Here is a 13573-nt window from a genome sequence, read left to right as displayed (position 1 = left end):
ACAAGCGTGTCAGCTGTCCGCCTTTAGCATTGAAAGAAAAAGAAGTGACATTTCTTTTGCGGTATCTAGGCACGGGAACTGACTGAGCATACAATCTTTTATATGATAATATGTGCATGATGCACCCGATGCGCCACGCAGAAAACGGATTATCGCTTGAATAAACGTCACTTGGAAGTTCAGCGCCCCGTCCTGCCGTATGCGTTCCCTTCGTTTTCGTCTTTAGCGGGTATTTATGAAAACTGTTACTACATTTCGTTTCCACACGGAGTCTTGTAACATGGTACGCGCACCATACATTCTCCAAATTTTCAATTACGCAAGTGTAGTGACTAAGGCACGTGGAATTGTCCGACTTCGTACGGAACGCTTTACTGAGGCATAACGAAAGCGCTTTTTTTTTTGTATTGCCGTCATTTCGCTGCTGCTGTGCTCTCCCGTCGTCCTTGAAACTGAAGGACCTCGTCATGCGTCCTTCTCCCGCACTTAGAGACGCTACTTTGCGCGTGCCGAATTCGGCTGTTTCGCTTTTCTCGAGCCGCGCCGTGCATTTAAACGCGTCGCTTCCCTTTCCTCGAAACTACCATCCGTGGTGGTCCGCGGCTGAGACGTTCCTCATATGAGTACGAGGCCGCGCGCGCGAATCCCGATTGCGGCGCCCTCATTGCTATAGGGGCGCCCAGTGGGAGAATAGTCGTGCGCTTGGATTTAGGTTTACGTAAACAGCGCCGGTTTATCAAAAATGAAATCGGAGCTTCCCGATTTAATGTGTCCCACAATTCACTGTACAGTCGAACGAAGTTTTAACGAACATACGTATGCGCTAAAGTATTAGCGATATAAAGTATTATCGCTAAAGTATTACCGATATATCGGATGATTCGGTACACCCACACTCCCCCTATCACAAATTTAAATGGACTTTTTGATGCATTCGTCATAAGGTGGATTGTTATCTCCAGTGGAGAAAAGAAGCACGCAAGGAGGTTGTTTTTTCCTGCGTCTTGATCTGCTCCTTCGGGTCAATGAGAATGGCCTTCCTGGTGAGCGATATTGTGAACGCTTCCGTAGTGCACTTCCCCCAATGCCGGCACTACTGGCGCAGCACATCTGACGCAAAAGTGTGCAGCTGCACAAAAATAACTCTCTCAAGGCTGCGCTTGAGGTATTCAAGCGTCTTAGCTGCATTGGCAGCGATTCGAGGCCAGGAGTTCGATATAATCAATGTCCAATTCATTACGAGGAACAAGCTTCACATGAGTACCGGTCAGTAACTTAAGTAATAATGAATAATTTGCGTTATCCGAGCTCATTATGTTTGGTTTTGTCTGTGCACCATTTTGGAACATAAAGCTTTAGCGATAATTTCTCAGTACTTGTACTCATAACTGACGCGCATTGCTCACACTGTTGTTTTTTTTTTCTTGGCGAGCGAGCCCTTGTTAATATTTCTACGCTATTTCTTACTTCAAGGAATACAGGAAGTGACTGCTTTGATCTTTTCACTGCCTCGGAAAAGTCCGCTAAAAACTTGCTTCATGAATTAGTGCCTGACAGCACGTTGTATGGAAGCATGAGGAAGGAAGGAGACTAAAGAAAAAGCGCTCAGCAAATACAACGTAAAACTATTAGCTTGCCGCATCAGTTTCTTTCTGTCGTCTCTTCGTTCAGACGAAACTGCGCTCTTAATTTTAATTAGCAGTACACCACGTATTATCGCAGTAGCAGATTCCGCTTAACGCAAAAGTTAAAGCCAACAAGTACAATGTTATATGGGTTTGATTTGCGAACTTTTTTGGTTAATGTATGCTTGTGAAACAAAATTCTTTAGTGCATGCAAAAAAAAAAAAAAAGCTTTCGTTGCTAGAGGCATTACTGCTGTTGGCAGGACATTCTCTCTGAAACCTTCATCCACTGACAACGAATTTCACTTGTAATTGGTTCTAAGAAAAATATTTGTGTTTAGAAAAATTATTGTAGAATATAAGTGAACTATAAAACATTTGTGGTCTAATATAGGTGATCGGTAGTGAGGAACACCAATTTATTGTGCAAACGTAAATTTGATAATAGAAAAACATGAGTTTTTTTTTTCGGTTGCCCAAAAAACATGCAGCCCATTTTCTTCTTTACATCAGTTGTTCTTAATAATCCGGGCCCATATTCACGAAAAGATCTTACGTTAGGATTGTTCGCAAGAGAAAATTTCAGCCAATCCTGATGCTGGACTTATTATCGGCGAAGGCGACTGGTCAACAGCAAGGAACACTTATTAACGCAACAGTTTGTTAATTCGGCCCCTGGTCGCTTGAGCAGTAGTAGTCTTCGAAGGACCGCATTTTGAGAATTATGAAGTTAATTTAAGAATGTTCGTTCACCTTTAACCAAAAATTGCACTGTAAGGCTAACATGTAAGAAGAGAACGTTTGAGTAGCATCCAGACGTGAAAAGTCAAATGTGAGCGCAGAAGCAGCGACACGCCTTTACGAAATTGTCACCACTTGTCAAGCCTGCCCACATCCATGACGTTTATTAGTTTAAGTTCGTCGAAGCGAGCATAAATTTATGCAGTTTCCCAAGCGAAGGAGCAGTTGGGAGCCGCTTTCCCGTCAAACGGAAGAAGTGATTGTATTCCTCTGGCGTAGCTTCTACTTTCTCTACTCACGCTAGGGGTCGCACAAAAGTACGAAGGAGCAACACAAACCTTTGCCTTTGCGTCTGCTGCTGCGGAAGTCTCTGCAAAAGTGAGAAAGAAACAAAAACCATATCGTTAGTTTCCGTCTTGCTTCGGATAGCGTAGCGCGCGGCATTCAAGAGTCATTTGGGAATGAGCTTTCTCGCCGAGTTAATGCCTTTCTCCACGTTTCAGACTGCTGATAACCAAACCAAGAAACGCTTAACTTAATGTGATATTAAGCTTTGCGGGAATACAATGCTTGATCATAATCACGGCAAAATTGAAAAGAAGATTGCTTTGATGGCCTAGGCGCTCACACACAAAAAGGATCAGAGCCGCCACTTCCAGCGAATGCCCCGAAAACGGAATGAAGTAGAGAAAACTGGGAGGTAATCAGAAACAATAACAGGATCTGAAACTCCTGTTTTGTTTCTTGAACTAATCTTTCTCCCTTGTGATGATGCCTAGAAGTGCTTAATGCGAGAACATTTTTTTCTCTTTTCACCTGTTGTCAAAATGAAGGAGCGTATTATGCCTCTTAAGGTAAAAGTCTGTCGGCCTAATCGCTTGTGCTTTCAAGTATCATTAGGATGATTCGTTCTAAATATGGTAAAATAAGAAGGAAAGAGAAAGAAACGGGACACCAGAACAGCCAACTAATGTGAATGGAATTGTGGTTATATTTGCACTCTGTACCAGCGTTAAAGAAAGTTTTCAAGGGAAGGAACGCCGAATTCCAAACACATCGAGAGGGAGCGTCCCAGCTGCAAAATAATTAATTTTCCCACGCTGTGTTCCACGAACAACTGCAAATTTGAACCGGTGAACTAAATGAAAGTGTGATTATAGCGGTACGTAAATCCGCAACAAATTCAAAATGCCGTGATGTATATTTTTAGGAAGCCGATTGTTTCAAAGACACATAGAAATTTCAGTTCACAAGTGTGCCATCCTGTCTTTGTGAAGTCATAGTAAACTGGAATGGTGAGCTACGCAAGAAAACGAGGAGTGTAGTCGATCACTGAGGTAATATGCAGTAAAAAAGAGTAATGCCAGTAAAACTCTTATTCTTCGCGTATGCAAACTTGGCATATTTCTCTTAGTTGCAATACTTTCTCTTAATCAGTCACTCCGGGCAGCGGATTTCTTTTTCTTTTTGGCCAGTACTGCTGTAAAGTCACGACTTCCTACATGACTTCCATATAAGGATAAGCAGAAATACTTGTAGATGTGAGGCAATTTCAAAAAAGTGTAATACAGTGCCGATTCCGTGCTGCACATTGAAATAATTCTTAACCGTATGGCGAGAGAATAGGATACTTGAACCAGATACATAGTGTAACCTGCATTTTTTTTTCTTTTCAAGATCAACCTTCGCTATAGTGAATTTTAGTTTCGTGAACTATCTTCGCAATGACCTTTGCGGTAATACTGTTCTTCATTAGTGAGATATAGAGGTCACTTCACTTAACCTGAAGCCTACCGTAAAGAAATGCTTGGAGGGTGAAGACGCATGAGATCACCCACGTAGCCTTACAAGAACAATAAGTGCCTCTTCAAATGCGGTTGCCTTTCAAGATTGGTCAAACCTGATCACGAAAATTTCTCGTATTCACTGAAAGATTCCATGCTGTACTTCCACTTTTGTAGTGATCATTTAATTTTCCGTATAAATGGCTGGTTTGCAGAAGTTAACGCTCACCACGGGGATTTTTTTTTTTGTTTTTTTGGTTCTTGGGTATGGCATCCTGAAAATTAGTTTTGTATCACAATTCAGACTAAATAAAACTAGCATTTGTGGTAGCTGACCATTTATGACAACTCTACGCCTGAAGCAATCGATGGAACGGGAATGAGCTTATAGGTAATAGAGAAAAGTATTTTTTCGAAGGCTGTTCACCGTAACGGTCGTCTAAACCACAGAGCTCTATTCCCGGCAGTTGAGCGTGCAATGCATACAGCTAAACAGTTTGACGACGGGCGCCAGCAACATTACTCGACTATTTTCAGTTGCTGTATACCCTTAAAAAGTTTCTCAAACGACGCGGCAGAAGGTGGAGAAAGCATTCAGGAAAAACAAGTTTAGATCTTCGGAACGAAGCCAAACACTGACCTTTCGTCAGCCATCTTTGAAACGGAAACGCCAGCAAATAGGGCAGTCCACGCGCCGCAGCGTCCTGCATTTTTTTTTCCTTTTCCGCTGCACCACTGACCAGCGCACAGTGTGGAACTTCGCGACAACTCTCGTCGGTCTCTCGGAGGCACGAGAAGAAAAAGGAAAGTGGCGCAGCGCTGCCGTCGTGTTTACGTGGACTGTGCGCAAACGTGGTGCTGGTGCCGGAACACGTGCCGCGCCATTCTCCACCCACGAGCGCGCTTTCTGCTCGGAAGCCAGAACTCGGACGCGTCCGGCACGAGCGAGGACCGCACGTCAAGGGCAAATTCGTGAGCGGGCCGCATTGGCTACGCGTCTGCCACCGGGCGTGACCCTCGCCGCTAACAGAGGCAAGGCCGCGCTAAAATTTGTCTTGCAGGCCACGCCTAGTCGAATACTGTCCACGGGAAGAAGCTTTAATGTGCCTTTAAGCTTTCACACACAGCGTTTTTTTTTTTCACAGCAGGCAGCATTTTGGAAGCACCCCGAGCCAACAGTGACAGTGTTGCACTGTGTCGAGGGACCGATTGAAATAATCAGCTGAAACAAGAAATGTCCAACCTATTTTCCTTGAGCATTTCTCCGGTATATAAGCCCGTAAGTTGTACGTGAGCAGTAACCAGCAGTAAAGCGTCCCGCCTTATCGTCTAGTAATGAGCAGACGCAATTGGCTGCCGCTACAATCCTGACGCCTTTCTCCATCCAATCTGGAAGCGTATAAATCTGGGACTACTGCGTAAAGCCTCAGTGCTTTCTTACCCAGAAATGCCAAAACTAAGGCTGTGTCACTGCACCGGCATTGTACTGAGATAACGCACCAGGCATGTTGTAAGCTATCTACCGCGCCGTCTTAGCAGCAGAGTGTACGTTAAGATTTCTAATTGCCGTTAACCAAGAATTGGCAAACGGGGTACTATGTGGGCCCACCTTTTTTGTCAAGAGTCCTGGGCGGACCTTTGCCCGTCGCGCGCTTGGACGGCGACTTTGGCAAGCCGGTTTTCTTTTTCACTGCTTCCGCAGGTTGCGTCGGTTCAAGTTCGGAAGGAGCTGGCCCGTCGGTGGCTTCTTCGGTCTTTTCCTCGGGCACTGCTTCAGCCGTCGGCTTTTCACTTTCTTCGGCAGCCTCGGAAGATTTCTTGCTTTCGTCTGCAGCCTCTGGCTCAGCTTCGGCGGCAGTGGCTGCTTCTTCACCACCTTGGTCTTCAGATGCCTGTTCCGCCGTCTCGTCCGCACACACTGGCATGTCACTGCCAGGTTCTTCAGCTTCTTTTTGAGCAGCTTCAACCTTTGTTGTTGCTTCTTCACTTGCCTTGTCGCCAGACTCAGGTGCTTCGTCTTCTACCTTTTGTGGTGTGCCTTCATCTGTAGGCTCCGGCTGGGCTGCTTCTTCTTCGACTGCTGTAGTAACGGGTATTTCATCCGTCTTTACGACTTCTTCCTCAGACGCTTCCGCTTTGTCTTTGGTTATTTCTAGAACGCCTTCCTGGGCCTCAACTGCGGTGGGGGCTTCTTCTTCAGTAGCCGGTTCTGGAGCGCCGGACACTTCAGAGTCGCCGGGTGGCGCCTTCGACGGCTCTTCTGCAGATTTACTTATTATTTCTTTGTTCTCTGGCTCTGCAACAGCGTCCGAAAGTTTCGGCGCCGCAGTTTCTTCGTTTGCTTTAATTTCGTCTGGCTTTCCTGGCTCCTGAGGAGGGAGCTCTTGAACGTCGAGTTCCTCTGGTCCCCCCTCTGCCTCCTTTGGCACGTTCTGATCCGCTTCTTTTTCTATCGACAAGGTTTCCTCGGTTGTCTGTGACGGTTCTTTTTCACCGACACCCGGCTCAGGAGAAGCCGCGGCTTTGGACGTATCTTTTGCTGAGTCGACTTCGTGGGTGCGCTCCGCTTCCTTTGACGGCTTGTCACTCTCTGCGGTGACGTCGCGAACTTGCGTGGTTTCTTCCTTAGCCGGTGAAGGCTCGCTGGGTTCCTGCGTCGCGTCGGGAGGGGCAACCTCTTTGGCGTCATCTTCCTTGGCGACACGCTCGGCCTTTTCTTCAGTTTTTTCGTCTTGCTTGTTGGGACTGGCGGCAGCTTTCGCCTTCTCGTCCTCTCGTTCGGCGCTATCCTCTAGCGGAGCCGTTCCGGTGACCTTGCTTTCCTGCGGAGGACCTTCAGTCTTTACACTTGGCGTCGCGTCCACTTGTTTCTCTAGCTCTTCGGCCTTTTCGACTTTGTCAGCTGGTTTCTCTTCTTTTTCGGGTGCTTCTGCTTGTTTCGTAGTAGGAGCAGAGGGAAGTACTTCTTTCGCTACTTTCTCCGGCTTCTCTTCTTTGGTGACCTCTTCGCTAGGTATAACCGTTTCTTTCTCGGGAACTTGCGCCCCTGGTGGTTCTTCCCGCTCGCCTGCTTTCACATCGGCGTCGAGAACATCCCGCGATTCGCCATGGGCTTCTTCGCGCTCAACGTCCGGCTGCGGCGTTTTGGCACCCGGTTCGAGTTTTGTTTCACTGGAGCTCGGAAGGCCGCTCGCGGCGCTCTTCTCGGTCTCTTTAGCAACGGACTGCGGTTCGCTGGCTTCCGGTTCTTTCGCTCTTTCCCCTTTCGGTGGAGCCAGGCCCTCCACCTCGGCGGGGTACAACTGCGCCCTGATTGCTTCCTCGTCTAACAGGTCGTCTAGCGGGGCGCTGCTGGAATACGCTTCCTTGGGCGCAGACTCCTTTCGTATCGCGTCGGGGCGCACCGTGTCAATCGTGCCAGTGTGGCACGCCGTAGCTGGCATAATTGATTCGGTCACTTCTTGCAGCCTCGCTGCCTCCACGGGTCCGTTTCCTTTTATCGTTTCCGCCGGTTGTTCGGCCATTTGTGTCTTTTGCTTGTCTTCCTCGGCTTGTTTCGGTTCATCCTTTGCCGAGCCAGTCCGCGATGGCGCCTCGTACACTGGCGGTGGCGGAATGGAAGATTTTGGCCTCGTGTCGTCAGGTGTGGGCTGTTTAGCATCTCCAGCGCCGTTCGCGGAGGGCTGTAAACTCGCGCCATCCCCGCCGGGACTCGCGTGTTCCTGCGGCAGTTTAGTGCCGGCGTCCGCGACAGATTTACACGTCTCCTGGGGCAACACCGCCCCGTGAGATGGCTTCCCATTCTCCGCTTTGCCTTCGCCTGCCTCAGCAGCGCTCGAGGTTACTTTTGTCGATTCGCTGGGAGCCGCTTCCGAAACTTCGCTACTAGCTTCCTCCGGCCGCTTTTCTTCCCGAGTTGCACCTGCTGTCGGCGAAGCGACGGCGTCGGCAGTTTTGGCACCGGGCTTCTCTTCCGCCATTCCTTGGGGCTCTTGGTCGGTTTGCGTGGACGCGCCCTTCGCGCCACCTTCTTTCGCTGATTCCACTTCTTTGGCAGGTTGCTTGGCCCCGCTGCTATCACTCTCGGGCCGCTCTTGCTGCTGTTTCTCTTGCGAAGGCACTGCACCGTCTCGATCGGCCGCCGGGGCCGACGGAGGCACCTCACGTGATTCCTTTTCTGGTCCCGTTCGTTCTGTCTTGTCCTCCATCACAGGCTTCTTTTCTGGCACTTCGGTGGAGATTCTCTCTGGCTCGGGATATGTGCTCGGGGCGGCGCCGGACGACTGCTTCTCGTCCGATGGAGGGGGTTGACTCTTTGCGGGAGGCACAGGCTTTTCGCCACCTCCGGCGTCGCTCACTGAGGGCACCGGCGCAGTCCGCTCAGATTCACCGCTGGCCTCCCTTGCTGGCGCGACGCCGCCTTCACGAGGCTTCGCCGGTTCCTGAGTCGCTGAATGTCCGTTTGCGGCGCCCCGCGCCGCAGCAGGGTCCACTGTCTTCGGGAGGAGGTCATGATGTCTCTGTGCTTGGTCGTCCGCAGTTGTCGAAGGCTTGGCACTGGCGTCGGCGGACGCTGTATCGTCGCTTCTCGCTGCTGTCTGGGCGGCACTCGGCTGGGACACTTCCGCGGCGCTAGCCTTGTCCATGCGGCAGTGGTGTCTGCGCGCAATGAGGACACGGGATACTTTTCAGAGAGCGAAGCTGCAAATGACAAACGCGGGACACACTTGGCGGAAGTTGAAGAAAGCGGCACAGGCTTTGCTGTTTTATGTAAGAAAAGGAAGAAAAATCTGGAAACGGTTTTTTTCTCTGTATATAGCGTTTGTTGCTCCGCATACCGCTCTGCCCAAATGACAGGTTCTTGGCTACCTGACATGCGTTTCAAAAATGCTCGATTTCTCGACAGCTCAACTGTTACCGCTTTGAATATGGTGTTCCTTGTGTTATTTTCGCCTAGACACCGTACGTGACTTTACGGCGTTGAGGTTATGAATTCACCGAATTGGTAGTTTTATAAAGCGCGCTTGTTGGTTTTACCTCTACCTCTCTCACTCTCTCACGCTCTCGTGACTGACCAGATCGCGTTTCAAGCACGTTCGCCTCCCCGCACTTATAAAGGTATACGCGGAACGCGTCGAACCCATTGTAACTAATTAATTAATTAAATTATTGGGTTTTACATGCCAGAACTACGACCTGATTATGAAGCACGCCGTAGTGGGGGACTTCGGAATAATTTCGGCCACCTCGGATTCCTTAACGTGCGTCTCAGTCTAACTACATGGGTGTTTTCGCATTTCGCCACCATCGAAAGTCGAACAAGTTGTAATAGATCACGACGCAGACGGCGATAAAAAGAGTTGTCCAACATTGCGCCCACGCTCGACAAACATCAAACAAGCTGAAACGCTCCTGAAGAGGCATGAAACTTTGCGAATTGTGTTAAAATTGTTAGACAGAAAAAAATGAAGCCACTAGACCGTATGCGGGAACGTTTCACTAGCTTGCCGACGCTTTTCACCAAATATTTCACGGAATGCCTCGGCGATATACTATTTACCAAGCTTCCGCGTGTAACGCTGGTTCGCGACTGAGCGCAGCCCATGGTATCTCGCCCCTCATCGCGGAAACATTGCCGATAGTTAATATGGTAATTACCACTACATAACAAACACTTTTTCCAATTGTAAAGCTGGCCTAAGTAAACTGAAGGCATTTTCTACCCGCGGTTATGGCGTTGCGGCTGTCGAGCTCAAGGTTGCGGGTTGCGGTCCCGCCCGTGGTGGCCTCATTCCAATGTGGGCGGAATTCAAAAAATTCTCATGCACCGTGCAGTGGGTGCACGTTAAAGAACCTCAGGTGGTCAGAATTAATTCGGAGTCCTCCATTCATATCGTAGTTTTGGCACATAAAACACCAGCAGTTCGTTTCTGATTTCCCAAGTGATTGATGGTGTAGCCACTTTTTAAAATCAACACACACGTAGTTCGTTACGTAAGACGGAAGATGTATAGACGTGGCTCCATCTGTAAAATACACTACAACATTCAGATGATGATGATAATGCTGACAACAAAGGAAACTCCGATGTAATGATAATCATGACAATGATGATGATTACAAAAAGTGGCATTAAATCACCATATAGGATAGGCCAACAATCGGGTGGCAGTTTGATAATAAGAAGTTGAGTCAACAAAGAAAAAAAACTGATCATTAGTGAAGCAAGGAGTGTGTGACACAGTAGTCAGCCTTGTTACGCGTAAAATAAAATTTAAAAGTGGGGGGAAGCTAACAAGAAAATATGAGGTCACCATCAAATCTTGAGCGCGAATTTTCAATTCATTTGAGAATTATTATTTCGGAATTTTAGTAAGAGAAAGAACTTGTGTGGGATATTACGGAGTCATTAAATATGTAATGTGTGGCAGTTTCCTTGCTTCGCTCAAGTAATCGGAGATGGCTAGGCAAAAATTCCCATGGTCAAAGCCCAGTACTGACTGCTAACATGCGCGGTTCGGATTTCGTCTTCTTTCAAGTGGTTTCCGGTGCTACCGTTAGTAGGACATACATGTGGCGCAGCGAAGCACGCTTTACAATTAGAAAGTGCGCTCACTGAGTGCTTAGCACACTTAATTTTGGTTAACTGACCCAATTATGCTTCTTTGAGTTTGTGGATTTTTGAGAAAAGGTAATAAAAAACAAATAATAGAACTTCTTTCCCGTCCGCCTGCCCTTATAAGTTAATGCATATATGCTCACAAACCAAGCGGTCGAAAATTAAATTAATTCATTGCGAGAGTTTTGGGTGGTTTGATGTAGCCAGCCCACCCGGTGGTCCAGCAAGCTATCAGGTGTAACTATAAGGCGTAACGCTGAAGTCGAAAGCCTGACGAAATCGTTCATGTTTGGGAAGCATCATAACGAAGACAAAGAAGAAGCCGATCAAGGTGAAGAAATCGTTAAAAAGTTAACGTTTCGGTCCTCAAATGGAAGTGTTGTTATAATCGATGAACGAGGCTCCCTTGTTAGAGACTAAATATTAAGATTTTTAATAATTGTTGATCTTCGTCAGCGTCCGTTTTGTTTTTTTCGGATTAACCTTACGTTCGCCCTTTATAGTTTTTGAAAACTTAGTTTACGCTCTGACAAATAATTTAGATTATCTTCAGAGAATGGTGTATACTAAAGAGTGCGGATGGAGCATAGTGCATGAAAAATAGCCAAACATAAGACAAAAATTGATTATTTATACCTAACGTCAAACATCTGGACGGAATGGTTCATTTTCAGCAGGCGCTCAGCCACGGGCTCTCCGAACGTGTTATTGAAGACAAAAGAGATTTCCCGACTATAACTTCAAAGAAAGAAAAGAACAGCTGAAAATTTTCACGACTTTTTAATAGCAAGGTGGCCTTAGATTCCGCATTTTATTTATTACCCTTTGTAACCATGGTAACTCACACCACCACCCTCATTGCCATGCACCAATTTTTGTGAGATCAGAAACATCCAAGCATTTTGTTTGCCCGCGAAGGCTAGCAGATTGAAATCAATTGACTGAAGCATAGCCGCATAACCTGTAACACACTTAAATGTATTCTTATTTTTGAAGTGTATTGCTCAATTCTTATCAAGAATATGCATATGTTGACGGCCACCCTGGTTAGGCTTCGTGTCTGCAATATTTTATAAATAAATAAATATTGATGATAGAACGAGCGTTGAAATTTGAATATGTTCGTGATAAAGTTCCAGAGTACCATTTTCCTACGCTTGCCTGCGTGTTGAGGCTTTGAATACGCTGTGAAAGAAAATTGGTTCAAGTAACACTAAGAATGGGAACACCGCTCAATGTGTTTCGTCACATAGAATTCTGCGCTCATCCGCAGTTTATGAGCGTCGCATTTCCACACAACCATTTACCGATATTTATCGAAATTAAATGTGTGCCTTCTGTATTTTTCTTTTCGTTCGAGTTCGCTGCCGACGAGAGAGGAAGATAGAAGCTTTGATGATATGCTGGAGATGTTAGCCTAGCTGTTCGCCTGAGATGCTACTCGAGTTTATATATGAGGTGGTCAGATCCACGCCCCTACGACAATTTACTAAGGTTGGTAATATCGATCACTGATTAATCGATCAAACGTATCCCGCAAAACGATTAATCTTCATCGACGTCCACCTTTCATACAATCGACCTAATCGACTGGACCTGTTCGACTATTCGTTTTCGAGAGTTTGTAATTAGTAAGATCTTGATGAGGGCTAGTTGGTTCATACTTAGAACTGAGGTGAAACAGCGCGAAAAGGACGAGGACACAAGGAAACAAATATCACAGACAAGCGCTGACTGCCAACTGGAAGTTTATTTGAAATTCACCGGACATTTATACCTTCTTCAGCATAGGCACGCGCACATCAGTCGCAAAAACATCTGCACATCAACACTTTAATCTTTCTTCCAAAAACGTGATTTCTTTTCCCGACAAGGCAAGAGAGGGAGTGCTTACACATTTATCGCCTACCTTTCTTATATGAAAGGCCTCTACTATTTCCCTTTCCTTCTTAATATTTCCTTTCCCTATGAATTTTGCCTTTTCAGATATGGGGGTGCATTGACACTTGTTACAGTGTCCAGCTAAATGACTCCCACAGCCATTCTGACACGTTTGACACGGCTGGCGCGAAAATTTTGAAACCGCACTGGAATGGCGGCGCACGAGTGGTGACCGTGCGACTGCAGTAGAGCGACTGTCGGCTGTATTTCTTCGATGCCCGAATGATGCCGAGCCGAGCGATTCCCCTCTCTTCCCCCCTTTTCCCCACACCGCACACACCACCCCGCCGGCCGAAGCCGGAGGCTTGAAATGCCCTCGCTATTCAAGGCATACTATACAAACCCAGTCGTTGATCATCGTGCCACTCCCAGACTACCAAAGATGTGTCCCAACATGCGCTCCGGCTTGAAGTATGTATTTCGCATAGCGATGGAGTTCATGTCGCTCTATAAGCGTACCCTCTGAAACGTGGCGGTGGATTGCGCCACTAACCTCTTGTTATATTACTTTTCCAAATGTCCCACCTATCTTTAAATAACACCAAGAATTCCCGGCATCACGCTTTTTTAACCAGTATTGGGAACTTTGTTTTTGTACGCCTCCTTTTCTCGTCTTCACATATTCTGCCACCAAATTTCCTATCGCCTCTTACTAATATCTATTGCGGACATGTTTACTTTCCCTTTGCTATCGCTGAACCCATGGGTTTTTGGGAGGCCAGAGGAGCCTAAACCGACCATTGGGCAGATATATTCACATTCTAATAAAACACGTTCCATCGTTTCCCTCGTCGAAGAAACAATCTGATTGTTTTCGGTGTTCCGGAGAGCATTAACAAAACAAGACAGGATATTGAAGAAAA

The 13573-nt window shown here is 46.9% G+C and overlaps 1 protein-coding gene and 1 long non-coding RNA gene across 5 annotated transcripts in view; one reads left to right on the top strand and one right to left on the bottom strand.

The window, feature by feature from the left end:
* Positions 1–13573, top strand: part of LOC142583083 (uncharacterized) — a 417463-nt gene that overhangs the window by 171607 nt on the left and 232283 nt on the right. The gene's annotated exons all lie outside the window — the stretch shown is intronic.
* Positions 1–13573, bottom strand: part of tau (microtubule-associated protein tau) — a 108012-nt gene that overhangs the window by 31231 nt on the left and 63208 nt on the right. For 2 of the 3 annotated variants that reach the window (XM_075693374.1, XM_075693375.1), the window contains exons 2-3: positions 5760–8809; positions 2705–2736 (exon numbers count right to left, since the gene is read on the bottom strand). In XM_075693374.1, coding sequence (XP_075549489.1) covers positions 2705–2736; positions 5760–8796 — 3069 coding nt within the window. In that variant the 5' untranslated portion in view covers positions 8797–8809. Of the gene's footprint in view, positions 1–2704; positions 2739–5759; positions 8810–13573 lie in introns of all 3 variants that reach the window. The other variant, XR_012828537.1, reaches the window with a different exon arrangement.

Source organism: Dermacentor variabilis, chromosome 5 (genome assembly GCF_050947875.1).
Source record: "Dermacentor variabilis isolate Ectoservices chromosome 5, ASM5094787v1, whole genome shotgun sequence".
Classification (NCBI taxonomy): Eukaryota; Metazoa; Arthropoda; class Arachnida; order Ixodida; family Ixodidae; genus Dermacentor; species Dermacentor variabilis.
Note: the sequence above shows the minus strand (reverse complement) of the source record. Positions and strands in the feature narration are given on the sequence as shown.